The sequence below is a fragment of the Mus caroli genome, chromosome 7 (assembly GCF_900094665.2).
Source record: "Mus caroli chromosome 7, CAROLI_EIJ_v1.1, whole genome shotgun sequence".
Classification (NCBI taxonomy): domain Eukaryota; kingdom Metazoa; phylum Chordata; class Mammalia; order Rodentia; family Muridae; genus Mus; species Mus caroli.
The window spans coordinates 70246403-70265232 of NC_034576.1; the positions used below are offsets into that span (position 1 = coordinate 70246403).

Genomic DNA, 18830 nt, shown 5'->3' on the forward strand with positions numbered 1-18830 from the left:
TAGGGAAGTGGGGGGCGCTATGGGGGACTTTTGGGATAGCATTGGAAATGTAATTGAGGAAAATATGTAATAAAAATATTAAAAAAAAAAGAAAAGTTAACCCAAACTTTGACTTTTAAACTGGAAGATGAAATTGTCAGTAGTAGAATATTTAATTTCTTCTTACATATAACTTCCTTGACATTTTACAGACAACTTCAATTGTCTTGCTATAGGGCCCCTTCTGGCCCATAGAAAATGTTATACAAAGTAAGGTGACAGGTCAGCTTAAACATATTTTGTCCCCATGCCTTACAACTTGATTTTATACAAGCCGCTGGTGGTCCATGCCTTTAATCCAGCACTTAGGAGGCAGAGGCAGGTGGATCTCCAAGTTTGAGACCAGCCTGGTCTATAGAGTGAGTTCCAGGATAACCAGAGTTACACAGAAAAATCCTGTCTCCACAAAATTTTGCCCAATAATTGTAACACTGCCCACAATTTTACCACAGATGTTGTTAGCAAACACCCCATAGTTATGAATGTAATGGTGATTTTTCTATCATTCTGGTTTTCTCTGGCTTTACTTACTAACTGGTACTTCTATGTACAGAAGAGTCATCCTTTAAAAGCACTCTATACTAGTATAAATTATAGACCTCTCTACTGTAAAGAACAAAGACCCAATACTACTATTATTTTGTCCTGTTGCACAAATGCTTCCGTCTTGGCAATTAGGAATGATTGTGCGCTTGCTCTAAGTTCTTTTAACAAGTCCTCATGCTTTTCTGATCATTTCAAGACTTTCTGGCATTGTGGCTCAGCTCACAATTTCTCTGCCAAAGCCCTAAGTTCTCCACTTCTCCAAAGCATCCTACTTCCTTTTTTTTGAAGAAACCTATCTATGAGCCAGGTGTGTCTATTACTACTGCTGAGAGATCATGCGGAGACCTTGGGGTCTGGGAAGTGTGCATGCATGCTGACCCTCGCAGACACACATCTCAGTTGCTGGACATGTTTTCAGCATGAGCTCTGAGGAGTGAGTCTGTGAGCTCAGAGTCTCTGGCACTGCCAGTGTTCCTTCAGAGATTATGTCAGTCTCAAGTCCCACCAGCACTGTGAGAGAGAGCAGCCTCTCACCCACAAGAAGCAATTCATATCATATTTCTAAATCTTTGCTAATTATGGCTAAGAAACAGAATCTCAGGATTATTTACATTGTAATTTTCTAATTGTGTGTAAGCAAACAATTAAAAAGTGTATTTCTGTAAACCCTCCATTTCCCATTTTCTATCAGGCTCTTGAAATTTATCTTTTTCTTTTTCTTTTTATAGGGAAACCTCCACATCTCTGATACATATTACAAATATTTTCTTTTAGCTTGTCAGTTGTCATTTGACTTTGTTGATAAGTGTTTTCTGATTTATAAAAAATTGTAAACCAACTTCCCACCCTTCCCCGTGTTAGGAAAATTAAGACTAAACTGCACAGTGTCTTCAAGACCTTCTTGAACAGCTAGCAAGACCATGTTTCAGTAAAACAAATGCCAAAACTCAGACAATTAAAAGGTTTTAATGCAAGTTAACCATGCATTAACCTCCTCCTGCCTCTGCACACCTCCTCTGCCTCTCTCAGGATTACTGGGGTTCCCTTTTCTCTCCTCCCCTCCCTGCTTTCTCGCTCCTTTCTGTATTTATATTCATAATCCAGTTGGAATTCTTTCTTATGTCTAGCATAAAATACTTTAGCATTCAACATTTATGTTTAGCCAATAATTTATTTTTCCATTTCTGAAAATTTTTTGCTTACCTTTTATACCAGAAAGAAAAAAGAAAGGTCTCTAAGATGGCTTAGTAGGTGAAGGTGCTGCCAAGTCAGATGACCCCAGTGTCACCCTCAGGACCCACATAGGAGGAGAGAACCAACTCCTGCTAGTTTTTCTCTGACCTCCACACGTGTACCATGCCACATGCCCTCAGAACACTGCACATGAAGAATAATAATAACCTCTAAGATTATCAAGAGGAAAACTATCACCAAGTACTCCGATCGCAGACTTCCTAACTGCTGCTAAATCAAGCTGCAAACACAGAAAACAACACAACACGAGAGAGAAGCACTAATGCAGAAAGCCCAGTGGCTGTGACATCGCACCATTGCTCAGGACTGTTTGTACCTCAGCAAGCTCTATGGGAACGGGCACAACACTGCCTGGTCCCCAGCTGTATCAGGTGTAAGGAGCATAGGAAAAGAATCACATTTAATATGTGGCATAGATTTAAAGGAATAAAATATGTATGTACCAAAAAACTGAAAACTGCTCTCTTAGTGAACCAAAAAAATTTACACTTACAAAACAGGTGAGGAAAAATATTAACTGATCAATACCACATTCCAGTAACAACAGAAAAGGCCTCAGAAATCCACTAAAATACCTGTTTTCTCACAATTTCTATGGCAAAGGCTTTTAAACACAAGCGGAAATTTATGGAGTTTAAGACATAGAAAACTTTTAAAATAAAAAATTCATTCATAAATTATAAATGGGCTACTCACAAGTACTACATGCGTTTAATCCTAGCACTTAGGAGGCAGAGGCAGGTGGATTTCTAAGAGTTCGAGGCCAACATGAGCAAGCTCTCAAAAACAATACAACACCAAAATGCTAAATGGTCTCTAGTCTCATATGTGCCTTTCTGAGCTCAAGTAGCTCAAGGAAGTCCAAGCGGAGGAGGTCCTGGCTTGGACTGGAGCCGCAGTAAGGCACAGAGCAAACTAACAATTAGGAAAGGAGAGTAGATTAGAGTCAGACAGCTCGGGCTTGAACCTTCGTTCTTCTGCTTACTAGATACGTGGCCTTAGGATCTCATCTGTGTAATGGGGGAACTAAAACTATCTCCTAAGTTTGGGAAGAATGGCTAGGTTTATAAATGTGTGAAGCAGGATTCTTGGAACAGAGCCTTCTCTAGTATATGACAGGTATTATTCTCATTATTATTAGTAAGTGACACACTGGGAAGTGTGGCCAATTAACAGAGAACTTTCCTTGGCATGCAGCAAGGGTACCAACCCTTTTCTATACTTTAATTGCAAGGAACGAGCTAGAGGCTACGGCCTCTGGAGATGATGATTCATCCCTTCAAGCCAAGGACACAAAATGGGACACGACAGAGGAAGCACCTCTCTGCTCTAATATACCACAAAAGCCTCGGTGCAAATTAGATGAGGTGCCATGCAGACATCACACCACAAAGTTAAATACATACTGACACTTGCTACTTCTCCTTACACGCCTTCTCTCCTTGCTTTATGGGGAAAGATGACTAGTTAATGACTCAGAAATACTATTTGGCTACATTTCATCCTAGGGGGATCTGGCTGGCACTCCCAGAGCACTTTCGAATTCATTACATGTGCCCTAGCAGTATATACTATCTTGTGCTATAGCTGAATCAGCTGTGTTAAAGCCTATTACATGTTAATGCCACGTAATATTTCCAAGCAGTACAATCTGAGGAGGGAGGGAATGCAGGAAAGGGAGGGAGGAAGAGAGGAAGAGAGGGAGCAAGCAATGACATGCTCTTAGTGTGTCTGGAGTCAGGACTGCGACTGCATCCTGGCTTCCCACAGGGTAACTGGTTCCTGACTCCCTGATTCAGAGTCTCTTCCTTTGCTGTATAAGGATAACAAGGTAATAGCTCATGGATTTGTGATTCCATGAAGCTGGTGTATATGGTGCCAAGCTTGATCGCACAGTAACGGGTGCTCAGCACATCCTGGTCATTTATCTTGCTCTTCTGAGTGTAAAGAGATCAGAAAAGGAGTGTAGATCCTGAGAAGAGCCCGGCGGCTGTTTTAGCTGACACAGCACAGCCTGCTGGTCAGGGTGAGAAAGCTCCTTGTTTGGCAAGGTCCCAGCTGAGAGAGCTAGGCTCTGGCTGCCTCAGAAAAGCACACTCTTAGCCAGCCAGAATATAGTCTGCTGCCAAAATTCCCAAGCCCAGAGGACTAGCAGTTTAAATAAATGAGCCTGAAATACAAGAATCTGCTGCATGGAAAAGCTTTGAGTCTTTTTTTATATTGTCTTACCCAGACTAACCTGAAATTCACTAAGCAGCTCAGGCTGGTGACAACTTATGACAATTCTCCTGCTTCAGCCCCTCAACTGCTAGAATTACAGTTATGAGCCCCTGTGTTTGGTTCTTACATTCTCTCTCATATATATATGTGTGTATATATATATATATATATGTGTGTGTGTGTGTGTATATATATATATATGTGTATATATATACATACATAATACATACATACACATACATGCACACATATATGAATGTAAATAAATAACACTACATATATGTTATTTGTTTAGATTATTTATGTGTTTGAAGTTTATGTATGCATTTGTACCATGTCATGCCTGTTCTTATGGAGATCAGAAGATGGCATTGGATTCCCTGGAAGTTTATGAGTTACAGATGGCTATGAACCACCACACGGGTGCTGAGAATTGGACCCAGGTCCTCTGCAAGAGCATAAGTGCTCTAAGTCATTGCACCATCACTTTGGCCCCTGGTTTCTTCGTACGTAATACAGAAAATCTTCACTAAATGATAGACTTTAGAAGAGACTACTTACCTACTAGCCGATAAAGGTTTATTTTCTTTTGATTAATATTATTTACTTATATTATTTCACCAATACTACATGCTAAATAAAGATCATAAAAGAACATTCAAAAAACAAACAAACAAAAAAACCCTTCTTGTACCCAGGAAGCAGAAGCAGGTTGATCTCTCAGTTTAAGGTCGGACTGGTCAACATGGTGAGTTCTTGGACAACCAGGGCCATGCAAAGAGACCCTGTCTCAAAAAACTAAAATCAAACACATATCCACAAACAAATAGCAACAAAAGGGCCTTGTAAAAAAGGCTCAGTATGTGAAACTTACAAAGCACAGAGCTATTTGTCTGCCTGTCCAGGTTTTAAAGCCACCAGTGACTGTTCAGGCGGCTATTTTCTTTGTTTTCTGGAGACAGGGTTTCTGTGTTGTAGCCCAGGTTGGCCTGAAACTCACAGAAAGTTGCTTCCTTCTGCTCCTTGAAAGCTCGGATTAAGACATGCGTCATCACCAGCTTTAGGTTACTTGTTTAAAAATTGGATGTTTTCTTTATTTACATTTCAAATGTCATCCCCTTTCCATGTTTCCCCTCTGCAAACCCCTATCCCATGCCCCTTCCCCTGCTTCTATGAAGATGCTCCCCACTTACCCCCCCAACTTCTGCCTTCCCACTCTAGCATTCCCCTATACTGGGGCATCAAGACTTCATAGGACCAAGGGCCTCTCCTCCCATTGATGTCCGACAAGGCCATCCTCTGCTACATATGTAGCTGGAGCCACTGGTCCTTCCATGTGTGCTCTGTGGTTGGTGGTTTAGTCCCTGGGAGCTCTGAGGGATCTGGTTGGTTGATGTTGTTGGTCCTACTATGGGGTTGCAAACCCCTTCAGCAACATCAGTTTTCTCTAACTCCTCCATTGGGTTCCCTTGCCCAGTCTGATGGTTGGCTGCAAGTATTTGCCTCTGTATTGGTCAGGCTCTGGCAGAGCCTTTCAGGAGACAGTTATATCAGGCTCCTGTCAGCAAGCATTTCTTGGCATCAGCAATAGTGACTGGGTTTGATTCTGCGTATAGGATGGATCCCTGAGTGGGACAGTCTCTGGATGGCCTTTCCTTCAGTCGCTGCTCCACTTAATATTTTGGAGATGGGTGGCCCCCAACTGGGGGGCTGTGCCTAACCTCTGGATATGTTCTCTGCAGGTCCTCTCTCCCCTTTGTTGGGTTACTTTTAAAGGAATTGCACCACACCTCAAGTAGTTCCTTCTTTTACAGCCTCACAGACCAAGTGTGGTGCTTAGAAATCAGCAAAGGCTGGGAGTCCTCTACAAACCTCAGTTCTTCTCCTTTTTATCAACACCAGGGCTCTGGCATATGCAGTCCACATGGCTGTAGGAACAAGACGCTCCTATGTGTTCCGGCTATTGCTCTCTTAATCACACAGTGTGAGCAAGCACAGAATGATACATTGCAGAACAGAACAGGATCTGTGTTTATTACGTCCTGACTAGTATAAGGTCTATTTACTTATCAAAAGATGAATAACAAAGCCTCTTAAACAAAGAGATGGGGCTAACAGAAACTGAAGCATCAAAGGAGCACATCAAAACTGCCTGCTCAGAATGCTCTATCCATGTCAAGCCAACCCTCACAGTTCAGTAAGTTGGATGCCCAGTACAAGAAAACACAGGGGGCCCACACAACAAATTCAGACTAATTCACAGACCATTACAAAATGACTTTCAAAATTAAGTCAAATCACCTATATAACTCCCTAAATAACAAAGACACTTCAGCCACTTTTCTAGAACAATGAATTTCCTTTAGGTGCTAACTTCTTTGAGCACAGACAGATCCATGCACCAGACCCCATTACATCGTTTACATAACCATAGTTATTCTGATGTACTCAACTTTTACAAAATAACATTTCAGGCTAGGCAAGATGGCTCAATGGGTAAAGCAGTTGTCCCCAAGCCTGATAATCGGGATTCAATCCAGGATCCAACATGGTAAAAGAGCACCAACTCCAGCATGTTGTCCTTGGATTATGCACCTGTGTACATGCATGCACACACGCATGTGCACATGCACACATGGAGATGAACTTAACAAAACACTTTCACAGTGGGTTACTAATTAGATGCTCCCTACTCTGTAGAACGAAGTGACTGTTGGAGTCAAGGCTTCCTTGCTATTGGTTTGAACAGTTTGAATAGTCACACTCCAGGATCTCTAGTTCTCTTGCACAGGTCAAGTCACAGAAACCAGGGCTAGAGACCGTGCAGGGTGTTTTGAGGCACAAAAATCAAGCCACTCTCTATTCTTTTTTACAGTCTAATGTAAGAACAAAAGTAGCTCAGACTAATTGGATATTTATGAAGAATTTACAGGGTGGCATGCATTTTACATGTGTCTTACAGAACTCTTACAATCATGCTAACAAGCTACTATTACCCTATTGTTGATGATTAGATTAAATAGCTTTCCTATGGCCAAGTCCACAAGAGTTACTAAACTGCAGAGCCTGAACTATGGATATAAGTGCTCACTTCAGCATCACACACTCTGGACAGCTCTTTAAGGGGGGGCTCACACAGAAAACAGGTATGGTACTGCCCAGAAAGGGCATGCACATTGAAGGGACATGCCCCCGGCATTCAAGTGTGATGTCAGAGCTGGATCTGCAAGGGACAATGCTAAGGAAATAAGCAATGAACAAACACGTCTTTGCTTCCTTTAAAAGTCCAGGAAACTAGTAGGTAAGTTCTGCCGCACAGATTTCAAGCAGACATATCAAGGGTGGGAAGATCTCCTTTAAGTGGGAAGACCCTTAGGAGGAATTATTAGTACGTACTAATTACTGCCCTTATTAGTACGTACTAATGACTGCCCAGCATGGTAGGGACTAGAGGACTCAAAACAACATGTTGTCTAGTGCCTTGCCAAGAGCCAAGGAGCAGACGGTCTCTGCTTCGAGGTATCCTGCACTGTTGCTTGGCTGGACTCAGGCCTGCGTGTTTTGAATGTAAGAACTTTAGAACGGTGTCTGATGGAAACTGCAGGTTCTTGCTTTTAAGTCAATTAACGACATCATCCAGACGCTGCCAGCACCGCACATTCCTGTCACCGTTCTAGAATAACAAAAAGTTTTGCTGGCGAGTATCTGGCTCCAAGCTTAGCCCTCACAGCACTTAGTTTCTAGAATTTCACATCTGTATCTTCCTATGACTAGGTGACAGGCTCTTTGTTTACTTGTTTGAGATAGGATTTTATGTAGTCCAGGATGCTGTCTCATCACGTGACTAAGGATGACCTTGAACTCCCAGTTCCCCCACCTCTGCCTCCCAAGTGCTGGGATGACAGGCGTGTGCCCCCACCTGGATTTGTTTGTTTTTAACTGGTGCTTTCCATCTCAATCTCATCCCACCCCACCAAATCCTACTCAAGCTTAGCAAAAAACACATACTTGTCCAAATCTCCGCATGCTTTCTTATTACACACTAGCACAGGAAGTCAACATCTGGCCCATGCTTGTAGAAGCCACATTAAATAATCCTTGTTAATTCTCTACGAAAATCTGAAGTAGAGCAAAGACCTGAGAGGCCAATAGAGCCCCATCATGCGACAGCAGAAAGAAAATGACTTTCCTCACAAATACTTACACAAGGGCACAATGAACATCCATTATTCATTTCTCTCTCTTCCCCTTCTTCCCCTCTCTCCTCCCTTTCTCTCTCCTTCTCTTCCTTCCCTCCCTTTCCCCCACCCCCCTCCACACGTATGAATATGTATGTGGAGGCCAGAGGTCAACCTCAGGTATTACTCCTCAGATGCTGTCCAGCTTGTTTTCTGAGACAGGGTCTCTGCTGGCAAAATAGGCCAGGCTGTCTCCTCCCTAGTGCTGGGCTTATACCTGTGTGAGCCACAACTCAGCTCTTTCACAAGGTTCTGGGGCTTAAACTCAAGATCAAGCACTTAGCCTGAGCCAGATCTCTAGCCTTGAACGTCCATTTGCTTGAAGAAATTTGGATTACTTTTCAAGTAAGATCTTTATGGATGTAATTAATAGATTAATTCCCTTTCATGTCTTCCCACAACTAATTTTTGGACTTTATTATCAAGGCTTTCTTTTCCATTATTTCTACTTTGTAATTACTTTATTTTTCAGTTTTCATTTCATTAACATTATTCCTTCAGAATAATTTTTTGCCTCATGTTTAGGTTTCCCTTTAGAAGGAAGTTATTACACTTTAAGGTCAAATGTAGGTCTAACTCTGACTCCTGAGTCTGTCTGTATGGGAACAAATTTGCTGGCATTCAAACTGATTCAAGCCACAAATTTGGCAATTAAATCCCATTAAGTGGAGTTACAAGGGCCTCATGGTATCAGTTCTTCCAACTACATCTACAGTTTAGTAGAGCAGAGTTGACAGGCATCTCCAGGTTTGGGAATCATGAAACCATTAACTGATACATACATCAAAGCATCCCAGGGTATCTCATAAATACACATTTTAATCTTTTTATGTGTAAGCTAAAACCTAAAAATGAAGTTAATAGCTTAATACAGCTCTAATAGTGGTTTACAGTCTGATTAGTTTTACAATGGACATTAAAAAAACCAAACCCTGTAAATAGCAGCAATTCCTGACCTTCTCAGCAAACATGGAGGAAGTGGGAATAAGTAAGAAGCAATACAAACAGTACATGTAAGTACCACACTTGTAGTTTTCATCCTCAATTTGCAATGGGAAGGAACTTACTTCAGTGCACATTTAAAATCCTGGGAGCTGGTTCCAAACACTAACTTGCCATGTTTGGTTTTTTCCTAATAAAGTACCCAGTTCTTACAAAGCTAGTGGACAACTGCTCCAAAGCACTCAGTGTTCTCCACTGTGTGGCAGGTGGACAGTTTAAAGCATTCTCTATGCTGCAGGGTAGGAGACAGTACAGGATCTGTCATTCCATTGTAGCACTGGTCCTTAACACTCACACCTTCCCAAGAAAACATGTCACTGCTAGACTGAGGGTCAACTCCAAGGCTGGTCTAGAAGCTCAAATCATTTCTCATTACTATGCCTACTATCTGCTGGACTTACTCCACGTTAATTTATTCCCAGGCTCTTTTGTCAACCTCAATGTCACATGCTACATGTTCTTAAGAATTTACTCTCTGGGAGCAGGAGAAATGGCTCAGCAGTTAAGAGCACTTGCTGTTCTCGTAGAAGGCCTGTGTTCAGTTCCCAGGACCTACATGGCAGCTCACAACCACCTCTATCCCCAGGTCCAGGGAACCTAATTCCCTTTCCGGTTCCCCGAGAGCACCAGGCACACCCATGGTGTACATACGTACATTCAGGCAAAACACTCTTACACATAAAATTTAAACAAATCTTTCCAAACAAATAATTGACTGTTTTTTAAAAATTACTTTTTACATTTATTTATTACTATTTAAGGCATGCACATACAAAGTCACATGATGATTTGCAGGAGTCAGTCCTTTCCTTCCATGTGGGCTCTTGGGGTCAAATTCAGGTACTCAGGCAGCACGGCAAGCACTTTTAGTAGCTGAGCTATCTTGTTGACCCCCATTTATACTTTTCTAAATAAACATGTAATAAAAATCTAACCTTAAACATTTAATAGAAATTTAGCCTGCTAAACTAGATGCACCTTTGTTTTCTTGTCAACCACAAACGCTACAGGCACTGAATTTTGTGACACAGCACTGTCAGGGAGCTAAAACATGCTTTTCTACAGCCAACCTGGGCCTAGCAATTCACAATCCTTGCATTCATTATTCAACATGGAATAGGTAGTAAACATTCCCAAATAATTAGGTTTACTAACTCAAGGAAAACCAGGAGACCTGGGAAAAGCTTTTTCTCTGTACTCCCCTCAACCCTCAGAAGGTAAGAGGTGAAGCCACAATTCTGTGAGGAGTAAGTCAACCAAGCTGTATCAACTCAGTAGCAAAAAATGCCAAGTTTTGAGCCCTCTGCTAAGTTTCATAGCATGAGGTTCAAGCGATTGGTTTTTTTTCCTCCTATGCTGATAGTCACCACTGTGAACAAAGCCTGTCTGTAGGCTCATCTGTCATTCAACTGTCACTGTACGGTAATAATACCAGCATCCGTCTTTCTGACGCATCTTTTCATTTCAGGAAGAACAGCCAAAGAACCTTAATGGCTTGACAGTATTACAAGTGACTAAAGCACCACACATTCAAAGGCACCTAACGGGATCGACAGTATCACACGCCAGCTAAGCCATCCTTACAGGCAGCTTCTGTAGCTGCCGTCTGAAGCAGCTACTATCAGACAGCTGTTTAAACCCATAAAAACTGAGCTCCCGCAGACCAGAGAGATGGCTCGGTGGTTAAGAGCACTGGCTGCTCTTTTAGAGGACAAGTGTTCAATTCTCAGCACCCACATGGCAGCTCACAACTGTCTGTAACTACAGTTCCAGATGATCCGACACCTTCACACAGACAGAAAGACAGACAGGCAAACCACCAAGGCACATGAAATGAAAACAGAGCTGGGCATGGTGGTGCACACTTTCAATCCTAGCACTCAGGAGGCAGAGGCAGGTGGATCTCTGTGAGGTTGACATTAGCCTGGTCTACAAAGTGAGTTCCAGGACAGCCAAGCCAAGACTGTTACACAGAGAACCCTGTCTCCAAAAAAAAAAAAAAAAAAAAAAAAAAATAAAAAAAAAAAAATGTAAAAAAAAAAAAAAAAACTGGGATCCTCCAGCTAGACTTTGGTAAGAGACTGAATTTAGTGAGTGGTCCCCCCAAAGTATGGGTTCCACCTCCTATCACAGAGACATCCCACAAGGCTTATGTTCCTATGCCAAGGTCTAAGTAGCATGGCTAAACACAAAGCTTTCTGTTGCTCAAAAACTTTGTGTGTGAGTTTGTCCATCTGTCTGTCTGACCATTAAGAAGTATTCATGTTTTCTAAGAGTCTGTCTGAATGACCATAAGCAAGCACTCATATTTGCCACATTTCTAGATGGCTCCTTAGTTCTGTAAAAAAGGAAGCATTACCAGCTGCCATGGTCCATCTGATCCTTCCTCAAGCAGTTCTCAGATTAGACAGCTATGGTTTAGATAAGCCCAAAGGAAGACTTCAAGTGTATATACTTAAAAGAATCCCCTACTGCCCCTCCTCTTCATCATCCTCTTCTCCCTCCTCCTCCTCAAGACAAGGTCTCACATGGTGGTCCAAGCTGGCCTAGGGCTTCCTGTGTAGTCTAGGCTGGCCTCAAACTCACAGTAATCCTACTGTTTCAGCTAACTGAGCAACACCAGCATCAGGCAAAGTACATTTAGAAGATGCTTCACAGCTGTCACTACTGAAACAAAGTCAGGAAAGGTAAGCAAATGATCAGGGGAGCAGGAGCCAGGGCCAAGGAGCTGCTGCAGGGCAGGGCTGAAGGCAAGCACAGCTGTGTGAAAAGCTGAGTTGAGACAGAGGAAGTAACAGCAGCACCAAAACCAAGACTCAGCCTGTGGCCACAGACTCCGCCAAGTGTTGGAGGGTGGCCCAAACGGGGTAAAAAGGGCAGAGTGCTACCAGATACTAGAGACAGCCACCTTCAGTGCAGAGTGCCCTTATACTGAACAATTCTGGAATATAAAGAGAGAATGTCAAGGTGGAAGGACTATCAGGCTTAGAAATGGAGTCTGGCTTTAGTTAGATTACTCACTGCGACTCTAGGCGGGTTACGTAACTACTCTGTCCACAAATCTCCTCATCTGTAAAATTAGTTTGTCAACTGGTTTGTAATAATTTTACAATAATTAGAGACTATATGTGCAGCAATTAAACAAAATAACTTGACTAAGGAGAGTGTACAGTAAGTGATGGCTTATTACTGCTGCAGTTAAACTAATACAGAAAATACTTCTCACCCATGTAGTTTCTAAAAGAAACACACATTACACACATACACACACACTCCTACACACACATATGTGATGATAAAAATAATAGAAAATTGTAGAGCCATGAGATTTAACTAGCTCATGCGAAGTTCTGGGTTGCTTATAAGACAATTTGCAGTTTTACTCTGAACTCTTTGCAAGTTGAGTTTTATGCCACACAAATTAAATAATTTAATCTTTTCCCTTCTCCCCTTTCAGCCATGACTGCACCATCCTGGCAGTCACATGGTTGAAAGCCATTAGGAAGTGGTCCAAGGTCCCGGCGCCTACTGTGGTGTCTTGCACATGAGGAGGAGGAGCATAGTCGGGTGTGCACTCTGACAGGTGCATCTCCTGACTCATGAGTCACCGATCCCTGTGCACTTCTTATAGCTCTCACCCGTGAACTACGTAGGATAGAGACTGTCACCTCTGACCTTCAGACATGGACAGTGATGATCAGCAAGTACTGCAGGTCACCCACTGTGAAGTGGCACAACTTGTCCAGGTGCTGGCCCCTGCAACTGTTCTGAGTTCTCCCTGTCAGTCCAGCAGACATGTTCACTCTTTAAATATGCATATTTGACATTCTCACTCAAAAAGCTCAGGTTTTTTTTAGAAGTATAGCTTGTTTTTTTAAGTAGATTTATGTTACTTTGTTAATTTATAATTGTGGAATATATCTGTGGGAAATTAATTTCCTTAAATTTAGCAGTTTTTATTATATGATTTGATTTTCAAGTTTCTGTTATTTTAAAGATTTCAAGAAGAAACTTTAAATTGAAAATACATAAAATGAATTATATGTGCAAACATTTTCTTTCAGGGACTGGTAAGCGACTTCATTGTCCTCAGAGATAAATTACTACTATTAAGATGCTTTTATGAGTGAAGCTGTAACAGTTTAGGGTCCTATGTGTCTTCATTTTTTAAAACTGGCACTTGCATTTCTTAGAAGTTGAAAAAATAATTTAGTTCTATGTGAAATAAATGTACCTTATTATTAAAGACCGATGTGTCCGACATATAACACATCAAAATGAATCAACTAAGAAATCTACAGGGGATAAGGTTTTATTCGCCAAGGTGGCATTTCTGGTTCAGCAGGCAATTTAGTCAATTTTAAAGTCTTCACAGTTTTACATTCAGATTTTCTGACATTAGTACTTATAACAAATCTCAAAACTAACTTTCCATGGCAGAAGCCAATATAGACATTGGCTTCTAATCTAGAGACAGATTTGGGGTTTGGGGTACATGGTTAGTGGTGCAGAGCTTGCCTAGCATGTGTGACCCTGGGTTAAATCTACAGGACTAAAGGAGCAGAGGAAACAGGACTTAGCAGATGTGCTTGTCCTGGGAGTCATCCCTTCGTAATGCTCAAGGCTCTCTGTCAGACTTTCAGTCACACCATTTTAATTCCCTTCATAGAGTAATTTCTCATAGCTGGTACATTCTGTGAAGGCACTGACTGATTTTGTAAGTATGGGATCCCTGAGCTAGGCATGGTAGCACTTGGGAGGCCAAGGCAGGAGGATGAAGGTTCAAGAACAGCGTGGCCATACAGGGAGACCCTGCCTGGCAACACAAGCAATGACATCATCCCTGACTAAAATAACTTCCTTTGTCATCTGGCGATAATGGCTGTTGCTCATGTCAAAAATGGCTTTACGGAGGAATCATCAGGATCAACAGAAAGACGCTAATCTGTTCTAGTTAAGGAAATAATGTTGTCTCGTATGTGTTGGCTTGTCTAGTCATCATATAACCATAACACTTACCAATGGGCAAAGATGCAAGACGGTTTCCAGCCATGGAGAGCTCATTGAGGCTGGGCAGCTGGCAGAGATGGCGCGGCACACAGCATAGCCGATTGCGGTCCACAGTGAGGTACTGCAGAGAAAGGCACAGGTGAAGCCTCTCGGGTAAAGCTAGCAAGCGATTGCTAGAAATGTCTAGTGTCTGCAGCTCCTTCAAATCGCCAACCTCTACAACCAAAACCAAAGGTAATATAAATCGCATTCTGATTGAACTCCAAAGAATAAAGAGAATCAATACTGCTACAATTCAAGTAAATACAATTAGTTATATATATCTCCACAGAGATGATGCTCTGAAGCCCAGAACTTGGGGCTAGCCTGCAAACCATTCAGCCTTGCTAAAGCACGTTTCTCTCAGCCTGCCAGACTTGGAGAAAGGGGCTGCATGTGTACACATCTGTGTTCTCAGATGTGTTCAACCATGAGTGCATGTATGGAGATCAGAAGCCAAACATCATCCATCTTTCTCCACAGCTCTCCACCGTAGTTTTCGAGACAGGGCCTCTCATGAACCTGCTGCTAACTGCGTCAGCTACTCTGGCTGGCCAGGGAGCCCCAGGTTCCACCTTTACCCCTTTACCCCTATTAGGGTTACAGATATGCACCAGGTACCTGGCTTTTCTGTGGTCTGGGGGATCTGAATTCAGACTCTAATGCTTCCATAGCCAGCACTAACTTACCCAGCCCCAGCAATTGCCAGAGTTTCCTAAATACTGAAAAGTGTTGGCTTAAAGAGTGAGGCGCAGGGTCATTAACCTGAGCCAGAAGCCTGACTCTGATGAGCCAAGTCCTTGGTCAGGAGAGAAAGGAATGGTTACTTCAAGGTAGCTGCTTCCATAACTGTACAGCTGCCCTCCTAAGCAGGTAATAGGAGATCTACGAGTGGAGGCACCCAGGTAAACACAGAAGAACTCCCCTACTCCATGGCTCCACTGCAGCACGGGGCAGGCCAGGCCTGCTCCTTCCCCCACAGGCACTTGGTATAAAGACTTAGGATGCGGCCCCCTCACACCCGCCTTCCCTAACCCCGTTCTCCAGCCATTCCTCTTAGGTTAGAACTTGCACTACCACCCTGGACACACAGGTAGTTGAGGAACACCACGTCCGTCAGATAGTAAAGTCTTTTGCTGTCACGTGAGCTTTTCTGACTGTTTACTACTGACCAGGAGTTAGCCACACTACAGCCCAGCGGACCAAACCTGCTGGCAAGCTGAAACTGGCACTTCCATTTTAAGAACAGTAAACTACAGGGGCTGGAGAGATGGCTCCGTGGTTAAGAGTACTGATTGCTCTTCCAGAGGACCAGGGTTCAATGCCCAGTGCCCACATGGCAGCTCACGACTGTAACTCCAAGATCTGATACACTCAGACAGACATAATTCAGGCAAAATGCTAATTAATATAAAAATAAAGATAAATTATTTTTAAAAAATAGTAAAACCACAACATCCAAACAAAGACCATAGAGTAGAGATCATATGTGTCCTACAAAGCTTAAATATGTTTATAGTCAGGACATTTACAGAAAGTTTTCTGTCTTTGCTACAAAGTTATTACTAAAAACAATCTTAAAATTGTATTACATTTATTATTATTATTGCTATGTATACATGTCCTTGTACACAGAGGGCAGAGGGCAACTTCTGAGAGCGAATTCTCTCTGCCACCGTGGAAGGTTCCGGGCTATCCAGCTCCCATCATTAGGCCTAGCAACAAATGTGCTTCCCCTCTGAGACAACTCTTTGGCCCTGGGAACATTCTTAACAGCTAGTTTTTTTTTGTTTGTTTGTTTTTGGTTTGTTTTGTTTTTATGAAAGGAATGTGGGGTCAAAATATATTGACTTCAAGTAATTTTTCTAATATTGACAAACTTATCCTAGGATACTCATTATTTACTAATTTCTCAAAAAACTGAGTAAAATGTTCATTTGAAAACAGGTAGGCATGATTCTGTATGCAGCATATGACTCTCAATGGCAGTTTTGTTCCATCTGAGCTTAACTGATCTGTAATACAAGGGGGTAAATTCACTCTTGTGTTTGCTCTTAGCAGTGATGTAGCTGATAAAGTCCATTTTCATATCTATTCACAAAATCAAATTACACATATGTGGGGTGTGATGCTAAGGGAGGTAGTGGACCCATGTTTCAAAAGTGAATAGAAAAAGACAAAGAAAAAAAAAAGGACAGAAACTTTTGCCCTAACTTTAGCAGTGACTGTAGGAGTGCCTGGACATACACATGGGCCAGGTAACAAGAGAATGTCACAGTAGGCAGTGCCCTTGGAACCACAACACATCCAGGAAACAAGGTGGGACAGGAGCTCAGAGGACGGAAAGTCACAGGAAGAGCTCAGGCTTTTGGAAAAGTTCCTGGGAACGGAGCCTGGAAAGGGCAAAGGAAGGAGGATATTGCATTCCCAGCAGGGGGTGGGGCGTAATTGGAAGCATGAGGCAGGGCACAGATGGGGGAAAACACTAAACCCAGTGTGCCCATGCCCAGGAACGAAGACCAGGCACCCATCTACAATGGGAGGAATAGGAAGGCAGGGCTAGGGCCTGCTGGAGGCACGGGCGACAGTAATCACCGGGAGCCTGAGCTTGGAGTGTGGACAGGACTCCAAGTAAATCTGCAGAGAGCACCGCTGTGGAAGGGAACCCGGGCTTAGGGGACGTGTGCCACTATAAAAGAGAAAGGATGAAGAACTTAAGGAAGAATCCAGGGACACTTAAAGACAAGCAGGCAAACTTGACTGGATATGTTAAACAACAAAACCAGAGAAAGTCATAGTCAGGCATAGGCTTCTACCACCCTCCAGAGCAGTGTTTCTTGACCTTCCTAATGCTGCCACACTAATAACACAGTTCCTCATGAGGCAGTGACCCCAACCAGAACATTTTATCGCTACTTCATAACTGTAATTTTGCTAGTTATGAGTGGTAATGTAAATAGCCAACATGTAGGACATCTGATCTGTGAACCCCAAAAGGCTCATGACCACAGGCTGAGAACCACTGCTCTGGGCCATTGTTCAAAACATGGGGATCCAAACCCAAATTTTTGTTTTCCTAGAAAAGAGCATAATAGGAATTATTAAAAAAAACTAATCAAGCTGACCTCATGTGACACCTCAAAAACTAGAACAAAAGACACACTGCTTTCCATACAGGCGGTGCACTGTTCCAGGTTTCACCACAGCTGTGACACTAAGCAGGTCTCACATTCCAAAGGACCGAAATGGTCCAAAGTAAATGCCCTGATCCAAGGAGTTAAAGGCATAACTGCTCCACGGAAGGCGTGAAAACACCAATGGCAGGACCAGAAGGCAACAGAAAGACACAAATCAACAGAACTACAGACACCTGTAGGACAGAAAGCAACTGCAAAAACTACTTGATATCCCAATAAGAAGAAAATCAGGAAAAGGGGGTAGAAACAACTGAAAATAGTGGCTAAATTTTAATCTAAAGATCCAAAAAGCTCAATAAAGACTATAAACACAAAGAACCACCTATAGTCACATCATGAACAACAATGTTAGAAACAGACTTCTCATGCTCGTGGTAGCAAGACACCTAAAATCATAAAACCTAAAAGCCAACAAGACTGAAGTTTTGCACTAAAAATACTTAAGGTGAGAGCTGGAGAGATGCCTTAGGGGTATTAGCACTGGCTGAGCAAGCCCGGTAGCCTGAGTCCACTCTCAGCTCACGCCACAAGCACACCATGCACACACTCAAGACTGCTGTCTGTCTCTATCTGTCTGTCTCTCCCCTGCTCCATCACAAACTAAAAAATTAAGCTAAAACAACAACAACAAAGGAACAAGAATATTTATGACTTACACGGACTATAAATGGCGAAATGACGGATGTAAATACAACTATATAAATAACTATATTAAGTGTAGACTGAGCCAGGTGTGGTGGCATTCGCCTTTAATCTCAGCACTTTGGAGGCAGAGGAAGGTAGATCTTTGAGTTTGAGACTAGCCTGGTCTACAGAGCAAATTCTAGGACAGTCAAGGCTATACAGAGAAACTGTTTTGAAAAACAAAAAATGAAAAAGGAAATTAAATAAGCCAATCAAATGTATAAGGATGTTAGACTACCTCTCAAATTCTAGCCATAGACAAATACCAGGCCAGACCCCTCCATCCGTTCAGCCTGGGCAGCTTAGGCTGAGCCACCAGGACCAATGGATTTAAGAGGGCATTTCAGTCCAACAAAAAGGCTTCTAAACGAGTTTAAGACCAGAAAGGAAAGAGGGGCCTCTGTGAGTGCTGGGTACTCCAGAGGTGCCCTTGGTGGAAGGATCAGTGGTCCTAGCCGGAAGGGAGACCCAGCAAGGTCATTCTTAGACCCTGGGTCTAGTCCAGTAGCTAGAAAAAGGGACCAAGTAGCCATAAAGTCTCAGCCACTTTGATGGGGCTTTTCCACTGGGACCCTGTTGTCAAGCCCCTGGCCTCCACCTT

At 42.6% G+C, this 18830-nt stretch overlaps 1 protein-coding gene across 2 annotated transcripts in view; it reads right to left on the reverse strand.

The window, feature by feature from the left end:
* Lrrc28 (leucine rich repeat containing 28) overlaps positions 1 to 18830 on the reverse strand; it is a 130979-nt gene that overhangs the window by 32306 nt on the left and 79843 nt on the right. Inside the window, exon 6 of one of the 2 annotated variants that reach the window (XM_021168028.2) lies at positions 14319 to 14525. The exons of the other annotated variant lie outside the window; for it this stretch is intronic. Coding sequence (XP_021023687.1) covers positions 14319 to 14525 — 207 coding nt within the window. The remainder of the gene's footprint in view (positions 1 to 14318; positions 14526 to 18830) is intronic. 2 annotated transcript variants of the gene reach the window in all.